Source organism: Oryzias latipes, chromosome 3, assembly GCF_002234675.1.
Source record: "Oryzias latipes chromosome 3, ASM223467v1".
NCBI classification, from domain to species: Eukaryota; Metazoa; Chordata; class Actinopteri; order Beloniformes; family Adrianichthyidae; genus Oryzias; species Oryzias latipes.
The window spans coordinates 28,008,959-28,025,241 of record NC_019861.2 but is presented as its reverse complement, the minus strand read 5'-3'; the positions used below and the strand labels follow the sequence as shown (position 1 = coordinate 28,025,241).

Here is a 16,283-nt window from a genome sequence, read left to right as displayed (position 1 = left end):
GAAAAATTAAAGGACACAACTTTCATTCAAATGCATCCTAGATTTAGCAGAGTGAGAACTCAACTTTCTGTTTACAGAGAAGCGCTGCACTGCCATCTAGTGTGCAGATAGGAACATTACAGCAGACAACAGAACTACTGTACTAGTGTAAAAAAATGTCGAATATTGCTGATGATTGAAATTAATTCAATCAGAAATGTGTTTAATAATACTTTTTTTATTAAAAAGACATTTATTTGTAAAAAAAAAAAAAAAAATAGGTCCCACTGCAATACATTGTTTTATGTATTTCTAACATGTTCCTGGGACATTTTCTGATAATAGAAATTAGGCACAAATTTACATTTCTGAGTATTTCTGGATTCAAATAGTTGTGAACCAGGAGAAGTTGAAAAAAATGGAAAAAGAGCTCTCTACTCTGCTCTATTCTGATCTGTCTGCAGACAAATGAACATCTGTTTTCCTCGTCTGAGCTGACATCTGGTTCAGAACTGAACGGCTGGACAGCTCCAGCACCTTTTTTTGCTGCACTGCTACTGTTAGATTGGGGCGGGAGGGGCTGTAAGCTAGTGGGACAGTTCCTAAGCAGAGAGCTCTCAGTAACGGGGAGAAGTAGATGATTTCTACTGAACTTCTGCCGCTCTGCAGAGAGTATGTCCTAGAAAAAAGACTTGATTTGAGCTAAATAATTAATTTAAAAAAAACACTGGGAACGCTTTTAAAATGGATCAGGAGATGATTGGAGTGAGCGTTTAAATGAATTGTTCTTTGATTGTGAAAAATACTTTATGCTCCGACAATCAAAGCTTCCTGTAGCCAACTAAATTTAAACAAGCTTACAAATTTAGAACTACAAGAAATAAATGAGAAGATCAAACATTTACAGTTTTGTCACTTTAATAGTAAAATACAGAAAGTTGTTTGAACTTGTTGAAACCAGAAAGATGCAAGCATGACGTCCTTTACAGAAGGTTTCCTCTGCAGAGTCGGGGTTTAAAGTCCAGGGCCACCAGCAAAAATGAGCTCCAGGGCGGCCTGGATGTCGCCGTCTGTGGCCTGCAGCGCCCTCAGCATCAGCTCTTCATCCTGGATGCCCATGTCCCTGAGCTGCTGCATCTGGGACTGCCACCGGCCCTGATAGAAGAAGCAGAGGCAAGTAAAAGGCGGAGTCTTTCCTCCCAGAGCGTCTGGGTGCAATTATCCCCTTTAAGGCGCTGGCTCACCTGCAGAGTGGGAACGTTGGAGGCCTGCAGAGCTTGCTGCAGAGCCTGACTGAACAGATCCGTGCTGACTGGTGTCCCGGCCGGCATGGGGGCCATGCTACCAGAGGGGTCCGCCTTAACCAAAGAGAATGAAAGATAAGACAATGAGGAGAGCAGAAAAACGCTGCAGGAGCTCAGCTCTTTAACTCATTAAAAGTATTGGTGCTGTTTCTAGCTCAGCGGTTGGTTGAAAATCCACGGCCTCACCTGGTTGGCTGTTGTGGGAGTGACTGCACTGCTGTCTGGAGTGCTGGCCAGCGCCAGAGCAGTTGCGAGTTCACTTTGTGTAATAGGTCGCGGGCCGGCCGCTCCGCTGTGGCCCAAAGACACCGGACGAATCCCCGCAGAGAGCCCACCTCTGCTGGACGGGCCTGCTGGGCTGCCCTAAAGCACATTCAGATTCAGCAGGTCAGACTTCCAGACGATAACCGCAGCGGCGTTTAGAGCGTGATGCCCGGCGTCCCGCCCAGACTCACAGACTGGAAGTCGTCCTCGTCGTCTGACATGCCTTCAAACATGAAGCCTCCTGGCAGAAAGAACAGCAGAAAAGAGCACGTTGCTGAGCGGCTTCACCATCAATACCGTCTGGAAATGCCAGGAGGTGAACTCTGCTGGCTCACCTGGCATCTCACTGTAAGAGCTGGCAGAGCGGGAGGAGCTGGCACTGGACTGAGTCGGCATGCTTCCTGCAACTGAATGCAGGACCAGGATGATGGCGTTGACCAGTGCCGGGTGGGAACTGGTTAACCTACCAGACAGACACGACTGTTAAACGGAAGCTTGTGGGTCACCAGAGGACACTGAGAAGTCCCACTCACACTTCCAGCATGTTTGGATCCGTGAACTGCACAAAGAGATCCTTATCCTGAAGCACTCCTGAAGATTGAAGGGGAAATGTTAGCATTACGATGCACGAAAGATATCCCACAGGAAGTGGCTGGTCCAGCTCTCACCTAAAGCGACCGGGTCTGACCTGAGGCCGGGTGTGGCTACAATGATCTGATCCAGAGACTCCTTATTCGTCAGCATTTTATAGACCTGAGAGTTCAGAGCAAACACAGATTTTTAGAAGCCGAGTGCTCCCATTACTGCCATGGAGCTCCGCCAGCCTTTACTGTCAGAGTCTGATCCAGCTGAATAACCAAACGCCGGCCGGGATTTTGTTCAGCTACAGCTATAAAAAGCATTGGAGGTGATCTAATCACAGCCAGACTGCGGTGAAGACAGGTGTGCGGACAGCCAAATGGAAAGGAATGTAATCACCGGAGCCAAATTCCTTTGCAGAGTCAAAATATTAGTAAATGGAAGAATCCAACAGCAGCTGCTTTGGTTTGGATCCAAAACGTCCAGAATATTTGACTCCCGAACAACCAGCATTCAGAATCGGACTGCTTCTATTCATGAAGCATTTGAGTTCCTGTCCTCTGGTTCAAAGTCTAGATGCTTTTAGTGTCCAAACAAGAACAAAACAACTGATTTTACTGATTCCATTTTGATTCCAACTGAATCTTTTTACACCACGTAAATGCAGAACAGGCTGAGGTTTTGATGATTTTCAAAAAATTGTCTTCAGTGCTAAAGTTACCAGTTCAGCCAAAAACACCAAGCAAAAGATCCTGCTCACCACCAGATCCTAAAATACAAAACAAGTAAGATTGTTCAGATTCAGAAGCTTTTAGCTCTTTTATGTATAAGTTGACTTATCCTGTCTGGGGTCGCCACAGCGAATCAGCTTTCACCGTTTCAGACAGGTGCTTTGGCAGAGACATAACTGTTCATCCATATTTCTATTCAATATGTGCAACAAACGGCTTCAAATGTGCTCAAAAAAAGACAAATATGGGGAAAATATATACATGTATAATAATAAGTAAAAATAATAGTGATTTAAGACAAACAGTGGAAACCTTGGGGAGTAAAACGAAACCATTGAACGAGAAATGATCTCCAGGTGAGACATTAAATGAGAGTCCATCACTGCAAAACTCAAACAAACCTGTAAAAACATGCTGTAAAGATTTCTGGAATTCTACAAAACAGATTTTAGGTGATCTTTTTTTTTGGGATCAGTTTTTAATGGCAAGACCAAAAAAATGTTGTGGGTTCCAGCGCTCCGAGGGCTGCTGGGATTCCAGTCCTCCCTGATTCTGGCTCCGAAATCCAACTTCTGTTTGGTAGAATCTCATATAGTTTCATCATTTGAACAATTTTTTGCCCATTTTTTAAAAAAAAAAAGTAAACTGTTTTGCCATCTCTGCTTTGAAGCTCGGTTTCTCACACTTGTGTGTAAAAACTGAGCAGGAAGCGTTAGAATTGTACAGTTATGATTTTTCCATCCAATCCATAAGATTTATGGATGTTTCCAAAACATTTTCTACAATTATTAATATCATTCAGCGAATTCCAAAATATACCCAATAGTTTAAAATGACAAAAAGAGATTTTTTTTTATTTAAGTTCTTTTTAGAGCCTTGCTAATTTTAATATAGACTTTTAGTACATAAATAAATAAATAGATTAATAAATCTTTGTGGTACTTTTGTTATCAGAACATGTATTAGGAGCTTTGTAGGCTATGTAGTGAGTAGTGAAGGAATCGGGACACAGAGTGGGTCTTTGTTGGTTATGGACTCACTGCGTCTCTGTAGGCTGAATTGAGCGAATGCAGAGCGGCGTGGAACACCCGGAACTCTCTGGCTGCAGTCACTCTGTTCACCGGCTCTGCAAAAACACAAATCCGGAGCCGAGGTGTCGGTGATGGGGAGAGACTTTCAAGAGCTTCTGACCGCAGCAGCAGACACGGACCTGGACTGCTCTCCGGCTCTGGCCATGTCTTCTTCAGAATGTGTACTGTGGATCCCGGCTGGACCCCACAGGCGTCCAGTGTCAGCTCGTCCTTGAGCTTTCGCCCACAGTGGACCAGCTCTGGGAAAACAAGGAACAACAAGTTATACACACACACAACAACAACAACAACAACAACAACAACAACAACAACAACAACAACAACAACAACAGGCAGCCATTTCTGCTGCTAACAAACCTATGAGTTCAGGGTCTGGGACGGAGTCTGGCAGCTGCGCTGCTACAAGCTGCTTCAAGGTGGCGACTCTGTATCCTCCAGGTGGGACATCTCCGGGCATCATCTCGGGGAAGTGAAAGGTGGATTTGGGCTGGTCCGCCAGTTTCAGAGACAAGCGCCAGTCTGAGGACGCCATCATTGTCTGCGCAAACAAGAGCAGGGACATCTGTTTTGAATGCCCCGTTAGCTTAAAGCTAACCCGAAAATGTGTGCCTTTGCTTAAAGATGCATCTTTTTGTCAAGTGACTTTTAAAACAAGTTTACATGTTTAGAGAACATTTACAATACTAACAATTACCTAAACGGTTGTTTAAAAAATGAACAGAGGACAGCCGTGTAGTGACGTTTTTTCTTAATTAAACATTATTTTGCTTCTTGTGAACATTTCAAATAAAAGTTTCCGAACATTTTATTTATTTATGTATTTAAAAACTGAACAAGAAACAACCCTATGAATAAAAAGAAAGATGCAGACTCACCGCTCTGTTGACACTCGTTTCACTTCCGGGATTTGTAATCACGTGACTCGTGTTGCGTTCACGTCCACTCCACGAGCAAAGACCTTTTTTCTTGTCCCATCGCTTTCCTGTTCAACCTTTCCACATCTGTTGCACATTCGTAAATCCCCATGAACACTTTTCTGTCTAGTTTGCCACTTCCTCTAATTTTCTTTCACAGCTGTTTCTCAGCGGTACTTCATAAAAACGAGCCTACGAGGACATATGGGTTAGTAGTATGATCAACTAATTACGTGCCAAGTATATGTCCTTTGTGTACCTTTCCTTGAATATTTTTAAAATACTTTTTATGATGTTTTCATTGAACTGCTGCTTTATTACCAATTTAGTTTGTAATTCTGTCCTCATTGCACAAATTTTTCAAACACCATAAATGTGTCCTTCCATGTTTCCTTAATCCCATGAAGTTTCATAGATAGATAGATAGATAGATAGATAGATAGATAGATAGATAGATAGATAGATAGATAGATAGATAGATAGATAGATAGATAGATAGATAGATAGATAGATAGATAGATAGATAGAATTTATTCCAGACTCATGGTCCAATCAGTAAAAAGGAGTACACAGACCCACCACATTTAAAAAAAAAATACAGTGTCAAGAATACACAGCTGAGGTACAGTGTATAGTTACAGTTCATAAAAAAGTTAATAGAAAATACTTAATACAAACAAATTAATTAAAAAGGATAAGAATAAATACCAAGATAAAAAGATTACATATACATACTACACTGTAAAAACCTTAATTACAATGACAAGTAAAAAGACAGTCCCTCCAGTGTTTCCATAAATTTGACCGGAAACGTATTGCACTAAATCTAATGTTGCTTATAGCCAAGATGAGAGTGTTCTCTGAAGCGTTTAATCTGCAGATAAATTTGAACATAAGCGAGCGCATGCAAGCCCAGAGAGTGTTAATTCTGAGTGAAACGAAAAGCTCACTAGCACTTGTCCTCCAGTTCCATCATTGTATTTGTTTTTGAGTATAGAAGGGAGACATAGTGAGCTTGAATGAATAATGGAAGGTGTGAGTGAGAGACTGATGTTTTGCATTCATACATATTTTATGGGGAGAGCTCACAAAGCTCTCTGCTTCTTCTTCCTAATCCTTGTTGAACAAAATGGAGAGTGTGCACATTTATCGCTTTTCAACATGGTGGACCGTTGATTAAACTCTAACTCATATAGTTGTTTTGTTCAAAATAAAGTAAACACATTTACAAATCTAATGAACTTCACCCCATCATTCTGGCCCCAAAGAAAACTGGGGTACAATACATATTGAATGCAAATGCTAAAGCCTTATACTAGTCATTTTTGAGAAGACTTTACCATCTGTAAAATGATCCAAGCATTTCAGATTTACATTGGTTTAGTTAGCAGAAGACAATGGAACAGACACTGACCAATACCTAATAACCTTTTATGGGATTACATTTTGACTGTTGTCAAGGACTAAACATTTATTTATTATAATTTACTATGTTTTTTTTAAGTGGTAAATACAAGTCTCTATGCTTTTAACTTTGAGCCAGTCATCTTAATTGTGTCTGCCTTTTTACTCTATTTCATTTCATTTTTTACTTTTTTTCACAAGTTTAACATGAATAAAACTTTAAAAAGAGTTTTATTTATTTATTTATTATATCAAGATTCACACTCATGAGCCACTTGAACAGTTGGACAGGCACAACTGTCCAACTGCTAGTTAACACACATTTCTAATCAGCCAATCACATGACAGCAACTCAATGCATTTAGACATGTCGACGTGGTCTGCTGCCATTTAAACTGAGCATCAGAATGGGGAAAGAAGGTAATTTACATACACTGTGTTGTACATTTAACATGTTTTGACTTTGAATGTGGCATTGTTGTTGGTGCCAGACGGTCTGGTCAGAGTATTTCAGAAACTGCTGATCTACTGGGATTTTTCACCCACAACCATCTCTAGAGTTTCCAGAAAATGGTCCAAAAATAGAAAATATCCAGTGAGAGGCAGTTCTGTGGGTGGAAATACCTTCTTTAAGCCATAGGTCAGAGGAGAATGGCCAGACTGATGCCAGCTGATAGAAAGGTATCAGTAATTTAAATTCCCACTGGTTCTAACCGTGCTCTGCACAATAGCGTCTCTGAACGCACACCATGTCCAACCCTGAGGCAGATCTCTACAGCAGCAGAGGACCACACCGGGTGCCACTCCTGTTAGCCAAGAACAGGAAACTCAGGCTACAGTCCGCACAGGATCTGGACAATAGGAGATTGGCTACAGTTCTTTGCACATTTTGGATCCCTTAGTACCAATTAAGCATGGTTGCAATGCCATGGCCTACCTGAGTATTGTTGCTGACCATGTCCATCCTTTTATGACTAGTGTACCAATATCTGACGGCCACTCCAAGCAGAATAAAACAGCACTGTGTCGTAAAGCTGGAATCATCTCCGACTGGTTTCTTGAACATGGCAATGAGTTCACTGGACAACAACGGCCTCCATAGTCATCCAATCTCAACCCATTCGAGAACCTTTGGGATGTGGTGGAATGGGAGATTGGCATCATGTGTAGCCGAAAAATCTGCATTAACTGCGTGATGCTGTCATATCAATATGTTGTTCACCTTTCGGCATGTCCTTTCGGGGGTCGATACAGCGAATCATCTCAATTTTAGGTATGTGACTTCTTTTATTTCATCATGGCAGAGAGTATTTTTCTTTGCTTTGATGCATTCAGGGTGTTCAATCCCGTTGTCTGCAAGAAAAGCAATCCCTCTTTGACAGACATGATTCTAGGCTGATGGGTGACCACACTGTTCTGAATAGAAAGTTTGTGCCAAATCATGTGAATGCATGTGAACAACAATGATGAAAGTGCGTTCCTGTTGGCAATAACTCCTCCTTCTGGGTCCACTCGGCCCCTCACAGCTGGAGTTCAAACTACTTTTATGGTCAAACCTTTAGAAAGTGGAGACTCTTAAAAAATAGACTCTTAAAAAATAATTTAATCACATGAGGGCTTAAGACAAGTCTGGAAGCATAAACCTCACGGAGGACAGGAAGTTAGTCTGGCTTTACTTAACAGCCTTCTAAAGCTCAATTCCTTACTATTTTTCATAAAGCCTAAAAGTCTGTGATTAATATAGAGTTTCATTGGAACAGACATACTGAAAGTTGAAGTAATTATAATGCCCTAAATGATGTTATAGGACTGTTCTACAAACCACAGACTCAAATATACAACCACATGTGGTGGATAAACAAAGATTCAGCTTCTTCAGGTTGCTGAAATATTGTCACTCTATCTTTATTACTGCAGTTTTATAACATACATTTCAACATAAGATGTTTTACTGTAAAATGAATTGATAAAACATTATAATTTCTAGATGAGAATTGCTCACAGTGGAAAGCCAAGAGTTTTCTACTGGTTTCCTGTCTTTTAATCTCAGTTTAGTAGAATAAAATGGGACATTTTTCAAGAGGTTGTGGTGGCTTTTTCTGGAACATCGGGGTCTGCGCCTTGAATCCCTGGCTAGAACAAATGCAAATTTCATTCTGTGACATTAAAAAAAAAAAAACGGTGCATCATTTAGGTTTTTGACATGAATACTCCTGGAAAGTGTAGGTGACTGCAGTTGCCGTTTGTTTTCCAGGCAATAGTCAATCTTTGCTGGATGTTCTCCTGCCTCCCTCATCTCAACTGCCCTGTCTGAGGTTAAAAAGTTAAAAGTTTAATTCTACTCTATTTTATTGCTATTTTTTATTCTAGTTGATGCTATTTTATTGTTTGCTTTCGTTGCGCTGTCATACTAGTGAGGAACATCTTGTCTCACCTGCGTTTTTCTCTGCAAATGAGAAGAGACAATGAATGAATCTTGAATTCAAATAAGATTATTTTTCTAAATCCATCTGCCCTGCTAGTATATATGAATATTTCCTTTTTCCATAAAACATTTACATTCCAGATTACTCAACATTTAACAGCAGCTGTTACTCTGATGTACTCATCCCTGAACCTGCAGGGATCTTCATTACTTCCAAAAAGAGCCTCAAAATCTATTGCACTTCCAAAATACATTTTATGACGTTTTCACATGAACGGACTTTTGCACTAAAACTGAGATGGATCTTTTTCTGTAGACTTATACTGAGAAAAATGTTAAGATTTATATGTACTAACCTCTGTAAGATGCATCTGTATTTTGAAAGTACTGTAGTGTTATACAGGCCTACAAAATAGAAAAAAAAAGAAAAGTCAATGTATCTTTCAAGGCCAGTGTAATAGTCAGAACTGTTTCCTTACAGCAACAAGGCCTGGTCTGAATCCTGGATAGATCTTTTCTTTGCATGTGCTTTCTGTACACGCATGAGTTATCTCCAAACAGCACTGCTTCCTCCCACAGTCTAAACTCCTCTTTTATATGTTGATGGTGACTCAGATGAGCTTGTCTGTCTGTGTGAAGCCCTGCAACGGACTAGAAAACGTACCTCAGTGTTCCCTGCCTTAGTCCTGCAGTAGCTGGAATCATCTCCAGGTACTTCTTGTGACCCTGCACAAAACTTGGGTGGATCTTTCAAGTTGTAATCTACAGAATTTAGTTGTCAGAAATGTTGCCATTTTGTTTGATTTGTCTTTTTAGTAATGTCTTTATGCTGTTAAGCACAAATGTTAAATGTGATTGTTTACTGTTCACCCATTGGATTCACAATTAGACTTTTGTGTATGTGATTAAAAAGTGCCTTGTTGCAAAGATTCAACTGGTAATTAGTATTTTTGGCTAGAGATCTTTGTTTTGAATCATGTCTGATTCCTGTGGGGTATTCCAGAAGGCACGTTTAAACTACCCTGACTTTGACCCTGAACTCTGGCTGAAGTTCCCCTGAACTTGCTTACTTTGGGTATGTCGGTTCCAAAAGACCTATACTCCAGTGAGACGGAGTCAGAGATTTTAATGACGGCGTCTGAAGATTATATGTCCATCAAAAAAGTGATACTGCTGCATCAGCAAAAGAAAGAGTTTCTGCTTGGAGGAAAACGGACAAAGTAAACGCACGAGTTTCTGATCTTATTTCCAATCACGTTGTGTGATGTGTGTATATATATATATATATATATATATATATATATATATATATATATATATATATATATATATATATATATATATATAACTTATCCAACTTAAATGAATTAATTCAATTGGTAACAAGTAATTGAGTTTAATTTATTCAACCTAACTTCTTATGTCTATCCAACTCAGTTGTTTATACAACTCAAATGTACATATTTTTTTTAACTAAATGTCATATTACTCCAATTCAATTAAATGTTTTTCCATCTTAATTTATTGTACTTCTTGAACTCACATATGTCTAGGCTGCAGATTTTCTCATTTTTATAAAATTAAAACATATGATATGGTGTGGATTTACAAATAATACCCTGCATTCACATATCGTGATTCTGGCTGTAACTTCAGTTTTTACACCATAAAGTAAGACTTGGATTGCTAAATAAAGTTCATCATTCCCTCCGTCCCTCTCACTCATGGTGCTGAAAGAATTAAACATAACAGGTTAAAGTAACTCGGCAAAACACAGTTAAACAGCTGCAACTAAACATATTCAGACAAAACCTACACTTGTACCCAAATCCGTCCAGACAGGCAAAGGGAATGGTATCCCACAATTCCTTGTGCTGCCGATCTAACAGTAGCACCAAAGTTACACCTACTTAATTGAATTTATTTGAATGAAAGTAAAATAAATGTCTGGTAACTATGTGTTATTTTTAAGTTGATAATTGTTTATCTTAACTGAAGCAAATAATTAAGTTGGATCAAAGTAAAAAGTTTATCTTTCCAACATCCATCACCTTCTCACGGTGGAAAAAGTATTATATGAGCTTCTTCATCCACTAAATCATCTTCAAATGGACACGCCATGCTGCTTCACCTCTCTGAAACAAACTAACCTTCAACTAAACCTGATCCAGACCAGGTTATGCGCAGAGCATGAGTTGCTATGGGAATCTAAGCATACCCTTAAACATACCTCCATTTTTGGAACCGAAAGCTGAGGTTATATATGCTTCCTTAGCCTCAAACTTACCGCGGTAACTCAGAAAGCTGCAGCTTTAAAAACCTCCTGACTACCGGCACAGGAAATTGTACCCTCTAGGACATTATTAAACCTGAATATCTCCCAACCACAGCTTTACAAAAGGAACTCCTTAGGGGTCTACAGAAGAGATTTGGGGCTCTTCAATGATACCAAGTGGACAAATACAAAAAAAAGCAGCCTTAACAAGCCACAAACCAGTGCCTGTCCCAAGCCTGATAAATGCAGAGGGTATAGTGTCAGGGAGAGCAATCTTACGGTCCCAGTCTTCTCTAAGAGTTCTGGTACATCGCCTGTCCATCCTGGGAGAGAATCCCTCCTTCATGTGGACCTCCCTAAGGTATCTTCTTTCTTTCTCTCTATGTTTTGTACAATTGCCGATGTGAGACAACTGTGTTGGAATATTGGGCTATATAAATAAAACTGAATTGAATTGATGATATAAAAAAGGTTTAAATTAAAAAAATCATTTTAAAAAGTCCAAATTTGACAAGGATCATGTCATGCTTTTTCGAAAATAAAGTCATTTTATAAAAGGTTAACATGTATGTAACATTAAAAAAATATATTTTCCCTGTAAAATTACAACTTTTTTGAAGCATAAATATTCGACTTTGTTCTTTGTTTCTTTTTATTGCTAACTGTACGACTTTATTCTCACAAGTTTAGGACTTCATTGTGATTTGTTTGTTTACTTTTCCTCATATTTTCTTCATATTGAGAGGTAGGTTGACTAAACGGTTAAAGGGTGTGGGGGTCGGCGCACTGGCGGCTCCTCATGACGTCACCGCTGGACACCGCTACGAGGAGTGGTTTCTAGGAGGAGAGCCGTCCCAATTAAATCAATGGAATAACCCACGCATCCCAGAGCACAACCGCTCCACTCGTTCACTTCGACGAAAAACAAAGTTTCTGCCACTTCTGCTGTGAGAGGACAGACCTGAACTAGAAAAACCACCAACAACAACCACATCGCCAGGAGGACAGAAGAACCTCCACTCTCTGCGGGGTTTCTGGGTTCGCCTTTATACCATGGTGAGCAACTAGTCTGTCATATTTGGGACTCGCCGAGCAGGACTGTTGTCGAGAGTTAGCTTTAAAAAAAAGCGACTGGAAACTTTTGGGAAAGACAAGCAACAGCTGCTGGAGGAGGTGAGGAACTGTGAGGTCAGGCAGGGAGGAGGAACGAACCGCTATCACCCCACTCGCTCCGTTGATAGGCTTTAAAGTCATGGCTTCCCGCTCTTTTTGTTTCGATACTTTAAACAAATGTTTCAAAAGGGCGTTAAGTTCATGGAAACAGAGCTTTAGAGATGAAGCTAATAAGCTAACATCAGAATCCATGGTAATGCGCCCTCTATCGAGTGAAAAAAAGTACTGCACCACTGCAAATGTGTTGCGGCAGTTCTCACCTTTGGGTTTCACTTTTCCTGTTTGGAAACTATAAGAAAACCGATAAATAAATAAAAAATACACACATATATATAATTAAGTCATCAATAGCAGAAAAACAAAATAGCAAATGATTTTTTGGATTTGATGTTACTTGCAGTGATGCAGCTGCTGCACACCTGGAAAGAAAGACTGCATCCTGTCAGGGCATCTAATGTCTGAATCAACTTCCTTCTTTAAAAAAAACAACACTTTTTATGAATTAAAATAGCTGCAGTCTCTGTGTATCCAAATTCACATATATAATAAACGGTGAATATTTAACGCTACATCACCGTCTTATCTTTAAAATTGTGTTCATGTTTTAAGAAAGAGGTTTAAATGACAAGAAATGTTTATTGTTCTGGAAGAATGAGTTTAAAATATGCAGAAAATGTTAAATTCCCATTCCAAATATTTGCTAATCCATTATAAAAGTATTCTCTGGGGTCTTTATTTTTTTTAATTAGGACAACAGACACTGATGGAGACTAATCCAACTGTTTTTAGGAAAAGACAGAGTCCCATTTAGATTGAGAACATTTCAGAAGCTTTAACACATAATTACTCAGCCAGAATTTAAAGCAGGACCTGCTGGCTGTAAGGTGACAATGTGTACCCCCTTCCAAATCTGCTTCCAAAATGCTCATGCTTGACCATTAAAAAAAAAAAAAAAAGTTGCTCTCAGGTTACTGGCAGGGACAAAGTTGCTGCTCAGTTTCCGCAGGCGGCCCTATTAAAGCTGCTGAAATTCTGGCAGCGTTCTGCCAAACTGCAGACAGTGGTACCTCCAGCACATTCAAAGAGCTCAAATGAATGGGAGGAGCTGAATAGTGTGTATGGGGAGTAAGGCAAACACTGTAATCAACTGTTTGGGTTTCACTCTGACGTCTTTTTGTTTATACCCAGAAATCAACTCGATAAGCTAAAAATATTTAACTCTGTAGATTTTAAATAATCTTTTTTTTAAGTCAAGGACATCTCTAGAATCTGAGTGACTTTGCCATCTTGTTAGATATTACATTTTTAAACTTACGGTTTGAAAAAAAAAAGAAACAAAGACAAGGTTTTTCTAAAAAATTGTCTCCATAGCACTCAAATTAAAATAACACAGTGTGACTTGTGATGTTTCCAGGGTCTTCTGAGCATCATAAATGTGATCAGTAGAGTTTGTATTTTCCTTCTGATGATGGAAAGTGGAGAACTAAAAGTCGTGCACTATTTTTCAGTGTTGGATCTCTATGAGACGAGCGCACAGCCCAGTAAAATAACTCATATTAAACTTTCAGTAGTTTTAAATAAAGTCAAACTATTATGTTTCTTCTTGGACATAAATCTTCCCTGAGGTTTATGAAGTCCTTTGTCTCACTTAGACTGACTAATGGATAATTTTATTAGACTATGTATGAAATCGCTTGACTGAAGTGAGTCCAGTTATGGCAAAGTGAGTCCAATGAATCCTCATCACTGCTGCTTTTTGGACTTGAAGGTCTCATCATGGGGTTAGACCTATCTTTATTTCAAGGGTTGAGAGGTTTTATATAGTTTGGGGAACTTAGCTGTGAAGGTTCCCATATGCCACTAAAGCATCGAAGCCCAGAAGGCCGGTGAGTTTTTTTTTTTTTTTTTAATTCACTAGATTAAAGCGACTCACCATTCGTTCTCTGTCATTGAGATTTCTCTGCAGACGGGATTGATGATGCCATGAACACCATGTTACTGTAAGTCTTAATGATCTGTGATGTCTCAAAATAGTTCTTCGTTCTGAGTGCTTGATAAGAAGTGTAATAGTCCCTAGCATTGTGACAAAGTGAAATACGGGGGGTTTTATGAGTCATAAACCGACAGCCATGCCTCCGTTTCCTATACCCACTTTAAGGAGGTCAAGTGCACATCAGAAAAAGCTTCAAGTAACTCGGCTTCCTCCATCTTTTAATTGGCTTTTAATTGCACCATTAGAAGTTACTAAAGAGCAACGAATCTGAAAGTCTAAATAAAGAGTTGACATTTGTAGTTTTACAAAGCGCTTCAACGTTTATATTCTTTAGGTGGACTGCAGCAAGTTTGGTCAGTCTGGTTTCTTTTCACTTTTGAAATTGAAATGAATTTTAAAACTAAAAGGAAGGAAGTAGCTTCCATGCTGGGAAGAGGGGGAGCAGAGCAGAGCAGTTGAGTCATTCAGTAAAAAACCCCTTTGATGGCTTCCTGGTGTCTGGATGTAGCAGCCTGAGTCAGACTGTGGTCTGCTGTGTTGGCAAATTTCACATCATGCTTTTTTCTGGGGAATTTCTGCTTGCTAGGAGAAAAAAAAAAACAACATAAAACTATCGTATGGCTATGTTTATCGAATATTTCTACCTGCTTTTGAATCTCGTTTATCAGTGAAATGAATATAGGATCACACACATCTGTATTTTTCATACTTTGAAGAACCTGTAGAGGAAGTTTGGAGCTGTGCTGAACCCAAGCTACTGCCCACATCCTCTGCTCAAGCTACAGTTGGAGGCACATGGAAAACATTTTGGTTTAGCTACAGAGCTGAGATGATTCATAGTGCTGGTTTTAACAATTGATTTGTCAACAGCTATACCCATTGTATTGTGAGGCTCCAGCAGAAATAAAAAAAGAAATGCTGAACTTGTGTTTGGATGCTAGCATTCAGCTAGCCACTTGCTGACATTTCTGAAAGCTGGGAAGCAGCCCCAGTACAAATGATGTGGATGGAACACACTTATGTGGTGAAAAACCCATAAATGCAGACAAGGAACAGACAGACATGATGCCGTCTGTAGACTTTTGCTACTTTTTGAAGAAAACTTTTCCACTTTGCACATTTTTGTTTTCCTCCTGTTGTGTCTGTTCTCTAAAACATTACCTGATGTGCACTGAGCTGTTATGTATGGAAGCGATTCTGTAGCATAATTAAACATAAAAGTCAATACCAGAAATGCTTTTTCATTTTCAAAATGAAGCTGCATTTTTGACTCAAAATTAAAATGAAAAAGCAATCCGCCAAAATGCTTTTTCCTTTTCTTCTTCAACACCGCTTATTCTGTCACTTAATTAAAATGATAATGAAAATGGTATTTGACATTTCATTTTCAAAAAGTTCTCTGGTAAATGTGTAGCAAAATTCATTTAGAAATGTCTAATTTGACAATTAAAATGACTCAAAATTTAAATGAAAAATCAATCCATCCAAATGCTCTTTCATTTCTACTTAAAAACCGCTTATTCTGTGTCATAATTTAAACCAAAATGCAAAGAGGGGATTACATTTTTATTTTAAGATCCACTCTGTGAACATTGTCGCATTATTCAATTCGAATAAGCATTTCCATTGTGGAGGCGGCGCGATGACGTCAGTGCTTTCTCCGTGTGTCCGGTTGCTAAGAGACACAGACACACCAGGAGCAGTGGACCTTTGTGTTAGCGGCAGAGGAGAGGACTTTGTGATGGTTGTGAACTTCTGATGATTGTACACAGCTTCTCAGGACTACGTAGCAGCATTTCCGCCTTCTGCGGACGCACCTTGGTTGGTCGAACCCCCCTCCCTGGACAAGCTTTTTTTCTTCGGACCGGCAGCCGCCTTCGCACAGAGGAGCGCGAGGCCCCGCGATCCGAAGCTCCCGATCGCCGAAGGCGGAAGTGCTGCTACGATCTGAAAAACCATCATGTGAATATGTGTTTCCAGTGGTGTCCAGAACAAAATAAAGGCTGATGTAATTCCCACATATTTACATCCAAGATGCTCATTGCTCGTTCAGAGTTTTAAGTGCCTCCACGGCAAATGTTTTTAGCAAATATTAGCCAAATGCTAACAGGTCCTTCCTTGCAGTGAAGAATAACTGACATAAATAAATAC

At 39.6% G+C, this 16,283-nt stretch overlaps 2 protein-coding genes across 3 annotated transcripts in view; one reads left to right on the top strand and one right to left on the bottom strand.

Annotated features, from left to right (window-relative positions):
* Positions 1 to 879: 879 nt before the first annotated feature.
* On the bottom strand, positions 880 to 4,913 carry ubl7 (ubiquitin like 7). Its single transcript, XM_004067296.4, has 11 exons — positions 4,824 to 4,913; positions 4,306 to 4,486; positions 4,068 to 4,187; positions 3,898 to 3,983; positions 2,216 to 2,300; positions 2,081 to 2,138; positions 1,883 to 2,010; positions 1,739 to 1,788; positions 1,470 to 1,646; positions 1,224 to 1,337; positions 880 to 1,134 (listed from the first exon to the last, which is right to left on the bottom strand). The coding sequence occupies exons 2-11, from the start codon at positions 4,481 to 4,483 to the stop codon at positions 994 to 996; spliced, it is 1,137 nt and encodes a 378-aa protein (XP_004067344.1). The 5' UTR covers positions 4,484 to 4,486; positions 4,824 to 4,913; the 3' UTR covers positions 880 to 993.
* A 6,817-nt stretch (positions 4,914 to 11,730) lies between these two features.
* cd276 (CD276 molecule) overlaps positions 11,731 to 16,283 on the top strand; it is a 75,061-nt gene continuing 70,508 nt past the window's right edge. For both annotated transcript variants that reach the window (XM_004067295.4, XM_023953621.1), the window contains exon 1: positions 11,731 to 12,022. The gene's annotated coding sequence lies outside the window, so the exon portion shown is untranslated. The remainder of the gene's footprint in view (positions 12,023 to 16,283) is intronic.

Excerpts from the sequence above, each read along its gene's own strand:
- ubl7 (XM_004067296.4), bottom strand. The coding sequence starts at position 4,483 with ATGATGGCGTCCTCAGACTGGCGCTTGTCTCTGAAACTGGCGGACCAG. Across the intron at positions 1,789-1,882 it reads CTCTTACAGTGAGATGCCAG|GAGGCTTCATGTTTGAAGGC; the intron begins GTGAGCCAGCAG and ends TCTTTCTGCCAG. Across the intron at positions 1,135-1,223 it reads CCAACGTTCCCACTCTGCAG|GGCCGGTGGCAGTCCCAGAT; the intron begins GTGAGCCAGCGC and ends TTCTTCTATCAG.